At 36.1% G+C, this 17,298-nt stretch overlaps 1 protein-coding gene across 6 annotated transcripts in view; it reads right to left on the reverse strand.

Annotated features, from left to right (window-relative positions):
* The window catches only part of NELL2 (NEL-like 2 (chicken)), a 422,942-nt gene that overhangs the window by 313,515 nt on the left and 92,129 nt on the right, over positions 1–17,298 (reverse strand). For all 6 annotated transcript variants that reach the window (XM_011971997.1, XM_011971995.1, XM_011971994.1 and 3 more), the window contains one exon: positions 9,878–10,028. In XM_011971997.1, coding sequence (XP_011827387.1) covers positions 9,878–10,028 — 151 coding nt within the window. The remainder of the gene's footprint in view (positions 1–9,877; positions 10,029–17,298) is intronic.

The following is a 17,298-nucleotide window of genomic DNA, read 5'->3' on the forward strand; positions in this document are numbered from 1 at the left end:
TAAGAAAATTTAGTACATAAAAAAACCATAAAAACTTAGAAGCAAATTAAAAATATAGATGATAATGAATAAATATCCTTATCAAATGGAGCTCATTTTTAAGAAAACATGAAAAATTGACAATCTATATACATAGGCAATTTATAAAAGAAGATATATGCATGGCCAATAAGCATATGAAAAGGTATTCAACCTCACCAACAAAGTGTTACTTCTCACCTCCTAAATGGGCAAATTTTTAAATCATTGTTGAAGAAAGTAGGTAAGTAGGCACTCTGCTGATGAGAATGCAACATATTAAAATGTATTATGAAATATGTATTTCATATACACGATATGTAGAAAATTATACATACACACACATATCTCATAAATATTCACCTATATTTGGTGTAATCATATACATATTAAAATCTATACTTGAATCTCTATATATCTATCCAATATCATAAAATTTAGAAGTACATACACACAGTGCATATAGAAACAGCCATACTGGTTCATTACAGTCAAGGTTCATTCTACCTTGTCACTTTCCTGCTTTGGTTGTTTAGTGCCCATGGCATACTGATTACTATACATTTTGAATATCACCCATGAATACAACAGCATACTACATTTGAGTAGTAATTTTTTGTATTTGCATTTTTTAAATGCATACAGTAAAAAACCACAATATGAAAAATCATGTATGTAAGTTTATTACTGGTACAAAAATAAACAGACTAATGAAACAGAAGAGACAGCACAGAAATGATTTTAATGTAAAATATAAGATTATATTTCAAATGAGGGAGGGGGAGAGTTACATAAATGGTGTTGGAATAATTAATTATATGTTTGAAAAAATGTTTAGAGCCTCGATCGTCTTAAGTACACTAAAATAAATTATAGATGGATTCAAGAGTAAGACAAGGAAACGATAAAAAAATATACTTTTACAAAGCAAGGCTACCTGATCTCAGGATAAGAAAAACCATTTCAAACAAAGAAAAAATATACAAGGAAGAAATTAAGTGAAATAACAACCAAATAATAAACACATATAAAGAAGCAACGTTTGAAATGCAAAAATCCTCTTAAAAGAAAAAAATTAAGTGCTCAGCAAAGTCAGAACCTCTAACAGCATTGCATTTAATTATAAGGAATCATTTACAAGAAAAAATAACAAAATATTCCTGTCTAAAACATTATATTTAATAGGAATTTATACATTTGATGGATTTGCTCTTTACACACACAGAGACACACACACACACGCACAAAGAATTCTGGACCAATGACTCAAAAAAAAATCTCCGTTCATTAACAACATCTCTATGAAACATGATAATAGTAAATCATCGAGATATGATAAGCTTCTGTCTTAAAGAAAATCAGGAAGAGCTATAGACTCCTAAAATTTAGATGTCAACATTTTCAAAAATGGCAAAAGGGAAAATAATAAAGTCACAAGTTCTTAGCAAAGCCAAAACAAGAAAGAACTAAAATTATAATCTCAAAGTTTTATTCCCAAGTGAAGAAAAAGTTAGAAAAGTTTTTAATCATTAGAAATAGTTTTTAATGCTGAAAAGAAAAAAATAATCTTAAAAAAGTAGCAGACTGATCATTAAAAGTTACATGGGCCAATTATTTCTAATGAACAATTCACCTTTCCTGCCATTTACAAAGAAATTATATGGCAACACAGAAACGGGCAGTATGAAAAACTGCAAGCAGGAGCACGAGGTTGGTTTCCAAAACACACTATGCTTGCTCCTTAATGACAGTTGCTTACACAACAACCAAAATTCCAGTACTCTGTCCGTAGGGAGTGAATAGAGTAGATGTGAAGGAGCTACAAGATGGATGACACAGAAGGGTCTTGCAATGGCCTAAGATATTTAGGGTCTGATAACCAGATAGAGTCAGAATAGGATGGTTGCCTGGAAATATCCTTGGTCCTCTGCATCCCCATCTAGGAGGAAAATACCCAAAATGTGTAATGAAAGTGAATATGGGCTGGTTAGTCTATGGGCTGCGGCAGCAGCAGTCAACTGATTCATTCTTTGACCCTGCAGAAAGAGTGGACTGCTTACGGGAAGGGAAAAAAAAATGCCTCGCTTCTTTAGCGTGAAACAGGGGATTTGTGCTCTATGGGATAACCTCTGTGTGTTAAAATGTGTATTTCTGTCCATCACATTACCTATATAAGAATTATGATGAGAAATTCCATTTGCTTGCTTTAATTTACTTTCTTTGATGAGCACTTGACCATGCCTACTTGGTAGTGATATATGTATGCTTGGCCACATTAGAATATATATTGCAACTTTCCTAATAATAAGGGAGGTATTAAAGTACACAACAGAGATGCAATTTTGTGAGAGATAAACAATGATATAGAAACACTTCAAGAAAATAAAACCTAAGTAAAGTTTTTTGATTATGTAGACATTGGAGTTTGAAATTTTAATTTATAAATCCTATTATCTTTAAAGTTATTTATTAAATAAAGTGCAAGCAGAAAGTAACAAGTTTAGTAGCTTTTATGTCAGTCTATTAATTTCATCCATAATAAACAAAGTCATTTTTTAGTTCAGAACCATTAAGCCAAGCAAATATTGCCAGCAAGTTTAATTTTTACTTACTAATGTCAAGAAAGAGAAATGGCTTAATACATGACAAGCACTCACAAACATGAAGACACAATTTCAGCCTCATACATAAATACATTTTTACTCACCCAGAGGGTATAATTAATATTAAGAGGGTAGAAAAATCACATTTATTTCACCTGAAGTTTATTAATACAGAAGATGATGATAAACTACGGGACAGTTTTGTATGTATTTGCAAAGCTATTGCCACAACTTATCTCCATGTATGCTATCTGCAAAGCATTCAAAGTCAGAAGCATAAATAATGCTTGGATATCAGCAAAATTCCTAATAAACCCCTTGGAACCAATTTATATATCTAAAGTCCAAGATTGTTTTAAATAAAGAAGAAATATTATAAGCCACAGAACAGAATCTAGGCAACTACACCAAATTACACTAATCATAACAAAAGGATTTTATTTATCCTGAAGAAACTGCAGTTTTATAAGAAGGAAACAGTTTCTTCGGGATTTTCAATAAACTTCTTTTACTTTTACTGATAAGTATACTTTTGCTTTTCAACAATCCTTTATATTTTTCATATTTCTCTTCTATGTTTCTTGTATAAATGGATAAGTGATTCAGTATTTTAAAAATATTTCTCGATTCTCTATTTACCTTTCAAAACACAATAGTCAGAAAACTATAATAAAGAGAGAACTCCTTTGATCAGCCTGAATGTCTCAATTATTTCCAACAAGTGTCATGTAGTATTGTCTGGTTTTTTTAAGGTTATGCTGCTGATGGTGAACATACTGAAATGACTGAAGAGCCAAAAATCTTTTTACCCTGTGCTCACATGAAGTTTGTGGCTTAATTTTTAATATCAGCCTCTACTTAAGGAACACCATTTGAAACCAGCATCTCGAGTTGGGAGGCCAAATGAGGCTTTGCTCATGGCACACCAGGACACTGCTGATGGGCTTCCCGGGAGTTTCATAATTATGCCACTTGGTTTGAAGCTATGTTTCAGTGCCAAGATTTGACTGAAGCCCTCTTCTTAATTCTGCAACAGTGTGATCATCTGCCTTTCCTACTTTCATCTTGCTTTTAGTTCACTTCAGATACCCTAGAATCCAGAGCATGCCCATTAGTCCATATATTCAAACCAACAAAATTGTGTGATTAGATATCCAGCACTAACACTGTGGCTGAGATGTTGCCATATAGCTTATTACAGTTGTCGTTATTGCCTAAGAACCTAACTTATAGCTGTTTCAAGGCAGTGGCTGCCAGTTAGTGAATTTCTTGTGCTGGAGTTAATTACATTTCAGGATGGATTAGGCACCCTGCATCAATATAGCAATTTGAACATTCTCCAAATCCTACCACCCTAGCTTGATGAAAACTTTGTGATACCATTTATGATTCCTGATGTACTCATAATAACCTTTCTCTTCATCTTTTACTCATTTCTTCATCTACCAAATATTTATTTAGCATCTAACTGTGTATGTCAGCGTGACAGATGTAATGGAGTTTGCAAGTTTAATGCACAATCCTTGACAGCAGAAAACCTTAACATCTAATTAAAAATTGTTGTCAACTATGTAAATATTTTACACAAACACACAAATTCACCTGAGAAAAGGATGCAAAAGCTGCATCCCACAGCATTAATAGGGTTATCGCTAAATGTCAGAATTACAGGCAGTGGTAAATGTTTAATAATTGGCTCTCTGTTCTCTAGAGACACAATTCTAAGCTATTGGTTCATCTGCCCATTTGTATCAGAAAGAGAGTATTTAAAAAGTATACAAAAATAAAGGTTCATTGAAAAAGTATATTTTTAAAAGCCCTGTTTTGTAGCATCTGCTGATTTCCATGGAATAATTACTCATACCATGGCCTATTTCAAGCTACTAATGTCAACCGGTTCACAAAATTTCAGTCCCTAAAGCCAGTAAGCAAGCCAGCTCCAGCAAACCACTGACTGGATGAGCTTCATTTTCTTCTTTATATATATATTTTTTGTTTTCGAAATGCCTTAATGATAATAGTGGCTGCCCTCAAGGATAGAAACTGGATGGCAGGGGGCAGGAATGAAGTGCCTTTTACATTTTGAACCTCGAGATGTATTACCAATTTAAAAAAAATAAAAGCTACAATTTAGATTTTTTAAAGTTAGATTATGTATTTGTTACAACTGTAATCAAAAGCAGTAAATGATATTTTAATGTCTCATGCAATTAACACACATGTATACACACAAAATATTTAAATAACAATGAAAGACATGCAGCCATTAAAAAGAATGAGTTCATGTCCTTTGCAGGAACATGGATGAAGCTGGAAGCCACCATTCTCAGCAAACTAATGCAGGGAAAAAAAAAAAATCAAACACCTCATGTTCTCACTCATAAGTGAAAGTTGAACAACGAGAACACATGAACACAGGGAGGGGAACATCACACACTGGGCTTCGCAAGGGGTCAAGGGGAAGGGGAGGGAGAGCATTAGGACAAATACCTAATGCTTGCAGGGCTTAAAACCTAGATGATGGGTTGACAGGTGCAGCAAACCACCATGGCACATGTATACCTATGTAAAAAACCTACACGTTCTGCACATGCATCCCAGAACGAAAAGTAAAAAAAAAAAAAAAAAGAAAGAAAAGAAAGACGTTATATGTTAGAATGCCAAAAAACTGGTACAAGTTTTTAAAATACATTGGAAACTGATACAGGAAGAAATTAATGTAAACTGGGAAGATAAGTGAAAGCTTCCTGGAGATATGAGCGGAGTTCTGAAGTACGAGCAGGATTTGAACAAGCAGAGAAAAAGAAAAAGGGTGACACATAGATGCTGAGCAGACTGGTCACTGTGTCTGGCTAGTATTTATACTCCTATTGCTTTACTCCATCACCACCAGTGCTGGAGCTACCATTCCCACAGTCTCCATCACTTCCTACCTTCTCCCTCTTTAATTAGGCTTCAGAGCAGGCTTCCCAATAAGCTAGGCATTCACTGCAAATAGCCCAAATGGAAATAAGACTGGAGTCAGGAACTGACATAAGGAAGAGACAGCCAGTCTCACATCACCTCTAATAATAATACTAATGTTCATTTCATGTTTATTCTCTAGCAGAGACTTTGTGGTCTAATTCACAGAGTCTAAATTCATAGAGGGATAGCTCAAGCTCTTGCTCTTGCTTAAGATCTTGCTCTTGTGCTTTCTCCCAGGCAGGCAAGAACATGTGCTCAGAGGAAGCATCACAATGCCACTGCCACCCCATCTTGCCCCCCAAAAAAACTAGAAAAATGAGCATCCTTCAGCAGGGCATGCAGAAGAGTTCTTACTATGGTGAACCAGAATGCACCCATTGAAGAACCGGACCTGCACCTAATCACTGTCAGTTGGGAGTGACTGAGTTACATTGAGAAAAGCAATTTACATGCAATGTGGCCTGAAGGACACAGTCTACTCACCAGGCCTCCATATAAAAGGCTCCTGCATATTCAGCAGGAAAACTTGGTTGTATATGACTGTCTTGCATATTACCAAGAAAGTGTCTCCAAAGGGGGCAGTGTTGCTTCAAAGACCTTCATACCTAGATTATCAGCATCATTGTAGATCTGCTTTTTCTGAAGGGACCAACTAACATAGAGTCCCCTGAACTTGTTCTCTAAGGACACTTACTACCTTGACCACAAAAGGCCATATGAGAAATATGTGTCTGGTTTCAGTGCCAAGAATGGTTGAATTATCCTGATTACTTAACTAGGGTTTTATCTTTTTGTTTGCTCTGATTTGTATACGTTTCATTTTATCTTGTCCTGTAGACATTTCTATAAGCCTCCTTAAAATTTTTGTGAAAGAAAGCAGAAAATAATGAAATAAATGTTCAGGCAATGATGAAACTAAATAGATGAGTGAGGAAAAGCAGGATGACTAAAGAAAGATAGCTTCAGAAATAAGAACAGGAAAAATTCCAGCACAAGCCATAACAGAAGGTCTGTTGAGATGATAGAAGGCAATATCACAGTGCCTTAGTAAAAAGACTCAATAATAGGAAGTGGGTTTGGGTTCTGGCTCTGTCAGTAACTAGCTAAATGATGCTGGAAAGAAAGGCAATAAAGAACCTAGTTTAATGATCTCCCAAAGACACGGAGAGACAGGATAGCACAGAGGTTCAGCAGGTGGACTCTAAAATCACACTGAGGGAAAAGACTACTCCCATTGATGCCCATCGAACCTTTAAGAACTTATCTCTAAGGCTTGTTTTTCTTATCTTTGAAATTAAAATAAGAGTGCTGATCTTGTATGATTATGGGAGGTTTGTGAATTTTTATAACTAGTATTTTCAAGCACTCTATATGGATTTACAGAGGGGGAAACTCGAGGTACAGAACAATTAAGTAATGTTTACAAGATCCCAAAAACAATGAGTGGTAGAGCTATGATTGGAATGTATGCTGTCCATCTCCAGGTCTACACTCTTAACCACTGCTGAATACTGCTAATAAATGAACTAATCCCGTGTAATGCATGGAGCAGAGTGCCTGGCACATAGTAAGCATTTAATAACTGTTAGCTTACTTAGCAAATGAAAGTGCTTTACAAATCTAAGTTATTTTCCACATCATGGAAAGATATACTATATCTCAAATATGATATTTGTTAAATAATAATATATCTAGATAATAGCTACATAATTTATAATTTCATAGATACATGCCATGACATTGACAGATGATACAACCATAGAATGAATAAGTAAAACAATAAATTTCAGAAATAATATTAATTTTAAAGGTATAACTAGAAAACCTAACAGCTGAGCACAAATACTTATGTATAAGAAATATTCATCATATTATTATTTAATAAAATTTACAGTAAATGAGTTGAATACCCAAAAGTAAGGGTTGATTAAACAAAATATGGCATATCAATGCACACAGAAAAAAGGACTTGACTGAAATATGACAGAACTTCAACATTCATCTTTTGGTAATATGATTGTATCAGTTTTCCTATTTCTTTCTAACTCTCAGTTTTCCAAATGTTTTCTACAGTGAAAACATATTTCTATAATAATCTGAAAAAATAAATACTATTTTCAATTGAAATAAATCCATTTAAAGCCCTGCCTATAACTTTAATAAATCTACCTCACAGAAAGAGTAAGAAAGGATTTGCCTGACATCAAACCACCTGATGAAGGTCAGGTATTTCAGTTGCCCATATCTTTAAAATGTTTAAGGTGCTTAAAAAAAATCAAACTATTTTAAGAAATATTAGGTGGAAAAAGTTTGCAGATTGCAAGAAGTCTGTGCTGGTCAGAGTGTGTACAGTTAAGGTGTTCGACCCTGGGAACCAATACAAACAGGACTCATAGTTGAGGGAAACAGACCCATTGAGATGCTGCCCAACAAGAGGCTGGAGGCCCCAGCACCAGTTAGCCCAGAGACAGGAGCAGTAAGAAAGCAGGTAGCAGTGGCCACCATCTATGTAAGGGATGTCATCCGGAAGAAGGCTGGGTGAGTTCTATGTCTCTACAAATAGGGGAGTGGGAGAAAGTCACAGGGAAGAAAAATCTAATGTGCAAAATTAAGGGGAGATTTTCCTAGCATGTAGAGGTAATCAGAAATACAACAGGTTGTTCTGCAAATGAACAATCTTCCTTTATTACATGTGACTCTCGTTGCCTGAAAGCTCAATGGACACGGGCAGAGACACACGGCTATAAACAAGGAGCTCACTGGATCTCAACCACAGGAAGACAAGGCCTGTCCGTACAGCCAAAAACAGACTGAAGGGAATAGCCCCAGTGAACCCTTCAAGATGGGATTGCTCCCTTTCTTGCTCTTCCCTGAAAGTAGTAAGCCAGTTACCAGGTGAGTGTTAGGATGGCATGCCCCCCTCAAAAACAGGCCAGAACCTGGGAGGAAAGAAACCCAAGTGAAGGGCCTGGGAAATTATCCTTTGGAGCTAAAGATGTAATTAAATGGGCCTTCAAGCCGCAAGAGCAAGTTGGATAGTATGTCCCTAGGAACTTTCCTCACTAAGTCAGTCTTGCTATATTTTGTTCTCCACGTAGATTTTCTTATGTTTGCTCTTTAGTATTTAGTAAAGATGTGCAAAGTCCCAGACTGCCTCATCTGTGATAAGAGAAACCAAATAAAGAGATTTATACCCATGCTTGGACAGGATCATTAAAGTTTTTATATAGGTAAAGCACTTTATATGTATAAACTCTTTAATCTTCACAACAACTTATGAAGCAGGTACTATTATCCTCAATTTACAGATGAGGAAATTGAGATACAGATCTTATGTGACTTCCCCAATGTCCACAGATAGTAAGTGGTGGACTTCCATTCCCAGAACTGTGGTTATTCTTTCCAGAAGGAATCATCTTAAACTATTTGGTATTATTTCATAGCAATTTATGTATATGTCACGTATCATGAATGACTTTCGTCTTCTTCCTCCCTTCCCCACATCCAGAGCTCCTAATCATGTCTCACATACAAGAAAAGCTGGAAGATAGTAGACAGCATTTTTATACAGTGCATGTCCAAGAATACAGCTGTAACTGCTGCAAACTATGAGGTAAAAAAGGAAGTTATCTGTCAGTGATTAAAATTATACGACTATTAAACTCTAAACCCAGGAAATTTTGCAAAGAAATAGAATATAATATTTTTGTGGATAACTATTCACACATTAAGAAGTATGTTTGGCTTTAAAATTGAGAAAGATACGTCTTGAGGAATTCAGTAATTAATAAATTTGTTTTAGGAATAGTAACTTCTTACTAACCTGAAAAGCAGCAACTCCTTCTGCTTTTAGGCAATTACTTTCAATTACCTGTGCTTGTGATTTTTGTATAATGTAACAAAACCATTCTACCTTAAATCAATCTTTTTGTTGTTGTTGAGAGGGAGTCTCGCTCTGTTACCCAGGCTGGAGTGCTATGGCATGATCTTGGCTCACTGCAACCTCCACCTCCTGGATTCAATCAATTATCTTGCCTCAGCCACCCAAGTAGCTGGGACTACAGGTGTGTGCTACCAAGCCCAGCTAATTTTTGTATTTTTTAGTAGAGACAGGGTTTCGCCATATTGGTCAGGCTGGTCTTGAACTCCTGACCTCGTGATTTGCCCACCTCAGCCTCCCAAATCATAAGGAGATATACCAGAGAAGAAAGCTTTTGTTTACTTCTCTTTAATATGTTCATTTAACCGCATACAATGAAAACACAGGAAACTACAGCAGCCACATTTACCTGTGATCCAAGTGGTGAACTGAGAGAATAACTCCTGAATTTAAGTGGGTCTGTTTTAGGGTCACCAAAATAGTAAATTCATGTTTATTTCTCAGCTTCTGAAAAAACTGTTCAGCTGTAGCAGTGGATGCTTTTATGCTTCTGGGAGTATCTAAAAAAGAAACAAAACATATACTAAGAATAGACTAGAATTTGATTTTATGAAGTATCTTTTACATGTAACATCTTTCAAAAAACTTTATCAAGTTTATCAGTAGCAGCTGATAAATACCGAGTTTCAGACTCTTGGTAAATTCTTTTTCAACAAGACTTTATGCTACATATAATAACATAGGACAATAAAATCACACATGAATTATTGAACTTGTGTTTCAGGAATCTGTTTTCAAAAATGTCACCTTTGAAGCAAAGAATCAAAAAACCTTATTTGAGGATGTACACTCCCAAGTTTTCTCTTTACACAATTCCTATATTCTAGATACCACAGCAACATCGGTGTCAACAATGAACAAAAAGATGTGCTTCCTAGAATAGGACCTAAACGACCACACTAGAACTAGTTAGCTTCTAATCATGACACCTCATGACAGAAAACTGGATTTAAATCTATGTGCCACCCTCCACATTGGTTTCTTCAGCCAGAAGGTTTGCTATAAATAGATTTTTAAAAGATCATTGAAATTAGTCACTCTCAGCCTTCTGTGCAGTGGAAGAGGCATTAAGATCAAATTATCTCACCATAGATAATGAAAAAAAGAATACATAGAACTTAATTCCCATTTCTTCCCCAGGCTTAGAGAAAGCTTAGCCAAGGAAAGTTTACTTAAGAGAGGAGAAACTTTTATCCTGAACTTCTGCATATTTTATCCTGAACTTCTGCATATTCCAACCTCCGGACCCAGATTATATGGGGAAACAGATAAGGATAAAAATGCACTTAGTAAAAACCTATCATTCAAACAATCTGCTAGCTGAGCATAGGCTCTCCTATTCATAGTGTATGCAAAGAAGATTGACGAGAGGTAGACATGCAGTTTGTATTGTGATTACTCTCCTCTTTCCTATGCTTCAGTCTAGAAAGTAGTTTTCAATGGAAGAACTGGTATTTAGAGAGGACAATCCTTCTTTGTGCAGGATTGTCCTATGCACCGTAAAACATTTAGCACCTCTGGGTCCCTACCCAACAAATGTCAGTGGCACCCAATCCCTAAACTTTGCAACAACTCAAAGTACTCCCACACACTTTCAAACATTCCCAGGGAAGCAATGCAGCAGAAACTTGGGAATCACAACCTTGATGAAACAGAGATTATAAAATTAATTCAAAATTCTCCGCCTTTCTAGGCCCACAATTTTACATGATGCTAATCTAATCACCTGGTCTAAGTCCATTACCGAGAATATACAGTCATGGAAAACATGCAGACCTTGAGACACTCATATAATAGAAGGGACACCTAATATGATACAAGGAAAGAAATGCTCTCAGAGAGGAACGTACAAAGTGTTAATGGGTCAGGGGGGAAAGTAGCCAACAGAATCTGAAGGGAAGGCTCAAAAAGTAGATGCCATTTGATCAGGAGTTTACCAGGTAGAAAAAAGAGGAAAAAGCATACCAGACATAGGAAAAGCTTGTGAAAAAGCAGAGATATGAAAGGGCATCACATGGTGCAACGAATGAACAGCAGACATTGCTGGATGGGGCTGGGAAACTGGATGAGGCAGGACCTCACAGGCCAACTTAATGGGACACCTGCTGTTTCCATCACCATTATCAATTTACTCTCCTGGTTTAAAACAAAACAAAACAAACAAACAAACAAACAAAAAAACCTCCCTATTTACCACTGAGAAATGATCCCTCCCAACTCTCAACCCTTGACTTCCTCTCTGCTACAATTGGTCATGTGACACAGACCTGACCAATCAGGGCATCACCTATCCCTGCACACAGTAATCGATTCAGGAACAGGTACCTCATCCAAGGTAATGAAGTCAGACTTGGGATAGCTGTTCAAAGTTTTAGAAAAAAGAAACTATCTTGTTGCAAAAAAGAAACTTCAACATTCCCAATCAACTTTCATAACTCAAAAGCATAACAGTAATCTGAAACGTTTGCCCTAATCAATGCAATAGTTTCTCCCCAGGCTCTATTACGGATAAGACAGGCTGTGGAGGAGATTCCACAACATTCCTCTTAGCTCCAAAATTTTTTGTTTCCTCAAGGAAGCATGCAAAATCTAATTGAGAATGATTTCATCTAGTGTTAACTTTTAATTCATTCTAATTTATACAGAAGTGAATCATTCACAAACGACATTACTTCATTTTAATTTAATAGCTAAAAGCAAACTGAAATTAAATTATAAATATTTATTATGCTTCTCCTCTTTTCAGGCAGGTAGAACTTCAGCAGCATCCTTTGTCTTGCTGAACAGGATGATAGATGGGGATGCAAATGAGAAAAATGGAGAAAAGATTACAGTGAATACAGAAATGATGCTCAGACCCGCAGAGAGGTTCAAGGATGTGGCCCAAAGAGATAGAGCTCTTACAGTAAGAGAAAAGGAATTTGGAAATGTGTGGCAGCTGCCTTACAAGATGGAACTTTACAGATAAGATGCTCAAAGAAGATTCTTAGGCTGTTGTGTTGTTTTGTATGCACAGAAGAACTTTATTAAATGTCTATATTATTCACTATTGCTTTTGGAGTTAGATTTGTGAACAGAGCTGAGAGGCTGTATTTTGTTCACTTGCTTTTTAACTTTGTTGTGCTTTCAGATGAAATGACAAGTAAAGATTGGCCTTAAGGTAAAAGAATGAAGAACCTGGAAGAATGAATCACATTTGAATATTAGTAAAAATGTACGTCACTATGGTTGAAAACATGGTGAAGGAAACTGTAGGTGAAGAGAAAACATCAAAAAAATTGATCAATCCACATTTTGAAAAAAAAATTTCTCTAGTGGCCATGTGGAAGGGTTGCTTCAAGAAAGAAAAAAACTGGAAAGAGACAGCTTGAGAAGTCTGGCAATTTGGTAATTATTAACTTATACAGGTTAGATTTCACATATTTAAATATCATATTTTGACATCCCTAAACTACCTTTCCCAAATCAAATTGATTTTCTTTGGCTTTGACTAGACTAGTAATGGTGATACTGAGCTAATAGTGTTTGCACTGCTTCTCAGGCATGTTGATGAGGTGAGGTCCAAGGGAACTCTGAGGTAGATGGATAATTTGTATTGGGGTGCTTAATGAAGTGCTTAAGGAGACCCGCACAGCAGAACCATCCTCCACCCCACCAAGGTGGTAGATGGGGTGCTATGAGGCCTCCATCCAGCTTAGACTTGAAGTTCATTCACTCATGCAGGGTCACAATTCAGGACAAGACCACTTATCCTATTCAACCTCTCCTCCCAGCCCATTGTCTTCCTGTTTTGCTACCTCTATGGGGATGGGATGGCTTGCAAGAAGGAGGGACCCTCCAGCATAAACAAAGTCAGCAGACGCCCCATTCTGCTTATGCTATAGGGATAAGAACAATAATATTCTTTTTTTTCCATCCTGACTAACCAAGTTCAACAAGTTGTACAATTGTTTAAAAATGGGCTTCCATGAGCCTCCCACCAATAACGGAGTAAGGGGCAGTGTAGAACACCCATGGGAGAGAGAAAACCCAACGATTTACCATAGCCTCTGGATGGTCTCCTCACCTGGTGCTCCAGCCCAGAAGCCCAGGACACAGATGAAGATTTTTAAGATTTCCTGAATGTGACAGAGAGAGTACATAGAGGAAGTGTAAGTCATGATTGTATCATAATTTTCGGTTCTCTGTCCACAGAACACCTTCTGCTTCCAACCCTTAGCTCACCCTAAAATACTTAAATGTATTGTTCCCCTTAAAAACAAGTTTTCAAGAATTCATTATGTCCAAGTCCAGGAAGGACTTGATGAGGACCTAAACCCTGTAAGTGGCATCAGAGTAAACAGGAGGGGTAGGATTCAGGATATATGTAGAAAGTAGAATCTAAAGAACTTGGTCACTAATCAATCACATACAAAAGGTAAAAGAAAGGAGGAAAATTGACTGCAATGTTTCCAGCTGCAGAGATGTAATGAAAGGAAATGCAGTAGAAGCCTGATGGTACCCAAATGGGATTTCAGTTTTAGAAATAGTGATTTTAAAATGCCATGTAACATACATGTGGACACATCCAGTAGAATGCTAGTACTTCAGAATTTGATATGAAAGAGGTTAAAGTTGGCAATATAGATTTAGAAGTCACCAGATTGTGTTACCTAAAATCACAGGCGTGCCTGAGTAAGTCACAGGAGTCACAGGAATGAGAGGAGGATGAAAGGATGGACCACAGAAACACTAAGTCAGTAGCACAGCAGGGGCAGCATATATAAGCTTAATAAATACAACACACACACACACACATATTCTATAATGCCGCACATATACTATACAACTTTTATCCTGCAAAATTGTATAATAATATATTTTTTCCTTTTGAACTCATGTTCCATTTTGTTCTCACAAAGCCCTGGAGACTTGACAGCAGCAACAATTACTACTTCCTTTTTTAAAATGAGCAAAAAAAGCCATGGAACATTTCCATGTTCACCCCAAAACACCAGCAGTTAGAGGTATAATGGGGATGACAATTTTTGGGCCAGTATTCTTTCCACTAAATTGTACTGTTCCTGAACATGGCATCCTTTATCCATGCCTAATTGCCAGTCACAAACAAATGCAAATAAAAGTGCACCAACACAGAAAATAATTCAGAAAAAAGTAATTATATAAGATAACGTTTTTAGTTCTTTAAGTAACTAGCTGAGTAGTGATTTTAAGAAAGGTCATTTTACTCATTTGCATTTCTATTTCCAAATTTGTAAAATTGGCATTCCTGCCTTATATTTTCATCTCAAGGATTACATAATGTTCAGAGAGACTCTAAGTTCCCATGATTAATAAGATAAGACCCAATTCTGGCACTGATCATTAAATCAAGTCAAGGAAACCACCATCCAGGAATTAATTTTACTTTATTTCTATCATCATTAAAGTTTTCAGAATTAATTTTTTTTTTTTTTTTTGAGACAGAGTCTTGCTCTGTTGCCCAGGCTGGAGTGCAGTGATGTGATCTCGGCTCACTGCAACCTCCGCCTCTCAGGTTCAACTGATTCTTGTGCTTCAATCTCCCAAGTAGCTGGAACTAAAAGTGTGTGCCACCACACCTGGCTGATTTTTATTTATTCATTTATTTATTTATTTATTTTGGTATTTTTTTTAGTAGAGACAATGGTCCACCATGTTGGCCAAGCTGGTCTTGAACTTCTGGCCTCAAGTGATCTGTCCGCCTCGGCCTCCCAAATTTCTGGGATTACAGGCATAAGCCACCACATCTGGCAAAAATTTTAATTTAGATATGCATTAAGCAATCTTTCAACAAGGAATCCTGCTAGGAATCAAATACAGAAAAATAAAGTGCAGTGGTTACAGGAACAAACTTTGAAGCCAGAAGAATGAGGTTCCAATTCCAACCATGGAGATTATTAGCTGTTCATAGCATGTAGTAAAGACCACGGGTTTACTGTGAGAAGTATAATAGTTATTATTATTACTCTTACAAGCAATGAGGCTGTGGAATCCATGAAAACCAACAACTGCCATAACACCCTTGTGATTTTCTGAGCTTACTTTCATTCTAAGTATCCCAAACTCAGCCACAAAATACTAGTTTCCAAGTTTGAAAATTGATATACAAGTTTTGACCATCAAATTATTCTTAGCATACAATCCTGCCTACCACTCTCTGTTTCCAGAAAATTATGAAATATCATTCTTTTATGGACAAAAATCAACGTAAAGTGAAATTCTTTCTGAAGCAGGGACAAAGATCATTTGATTTGCTGCTTAGAGAAAAAGAGGCTGAGAAACAGGCCTTGAAATGCTACTAGTAAAGCGCTATAGAAAAACTTATCAACATGACCATGCTGCATGGGAGCTTTTTAACTGGAGAACTGCTTGAGTTTAAACCTAAAATGTATTTCAATGTTTTCCATTTTTATTGTGCATAGAGCCTAAAAATCCCATTAAGAAAACAACCTGTAGCCGTTTAAAGCAATTATTAATAAATAATGAAGTAGCTCAGAAGCAATTACATCAAAATATTCATTTTTAGTCATGGGACTACCAGAATGGAGTGATGAGTTCATATGTGGCTACAGTAAAAATTTCTAGGGATTTAGACAATGTGCTAAGTATTCACTATATACATACATAGTTAACGAAGAAAGGCGGGGGGAGGAGGAGACAGAGAGAGAGAGAGAAAGAATCTGACTTATTTCTAAAATAGACTGTACTTAATGAAATTATGCATATAGTAGCAAACATGGGTGTTTACTGAAAAATAGAGTCACGTTGGAATTCCTTTCTTCTTTATTTGGTGGCCAAATTTCTCTTCTTAATGGGATTTGATTAACAAATTAAAATTGTATATATTTAATGTGTACAATGTGATGTTTTGACATCTATATCTATTGTGAAATGATTACTACCATCAAGGTTCCTAACAGATCCATCACCTCACATAGTTGGCATTTTTTAAATGTATGGTGAGAAAATTTGAATTTCAACTATACAATACAGTGTTAATAACTATAGTCACCACACACTATACGTAGATTTCCAGAACTTATCATCTGCATAAATGAAACTTCATACTCTTTCACTAATCTCTCCCATTTTCCCCATCTCCTAGCCCCCAGAAATCACCATTTTACTCTCTGCTTCTATGAATTCAATGTTTTTAGATTCCATGCACAATGAGATCACGCAGTATTCATCTCTCTGTGCCTGCCTTATTTCACTGAGCAGTTTGTCCTCCAGTTTATCCACGTTGCTGCAAAAGATATGACTTCTTTCTTTTTGTAAGGCTGAATGATATTCCATTGTGTGTATATACCAATATTTCTTTATGCATTCATCCACTGGTGGACATTTTAAATTATTTCCATAGGTTAGGTACTGTCAATAATGCTGTTATGAACATGGGAGTACAAATATTCTTCAAGATACTAATTTCCTTTAGATACATACCCGGAAGTGAAATTCCTGGATCACATAGTAGTTCTATTTTTTATTTGATGAGAAACTTTACACTATTTTTCATAATGGCTATACCAATTTACATTCAAACCAACAGTGAACAAGGGTTCTCTTTTCTCCCTGTTCTTGCCAGTAATTGTTATCATAGGTCTTTTTGATAACAGTCATTTTAACAGGTGTGAGGTGATACCTCAATTTCTCAAATTTGCATTTCCCTGATGATTAGTGATGTTGAGCATTTTTTCACATACATTTTGACTATTTGTATGACTTCTTTTGAGAAATTTTATTTAGGTT

This window comes from Mandrillus leucophaeus, unplaced genomic scaffold (genome assembly GCF_000951045.1).
Source record: "Mandrillus leucophaeus isolate KB7577 unplaced genomic scaffold, Mleu.le_1.0 Scaffold1257, whole genome shotgun sequence".
Lineage (NCBI taxonomy): Eukaryota > Metazoa > Chordata > Mammalia > Primates > Cercopithecidae > Mandrillus > Mandrillus leucophaeus.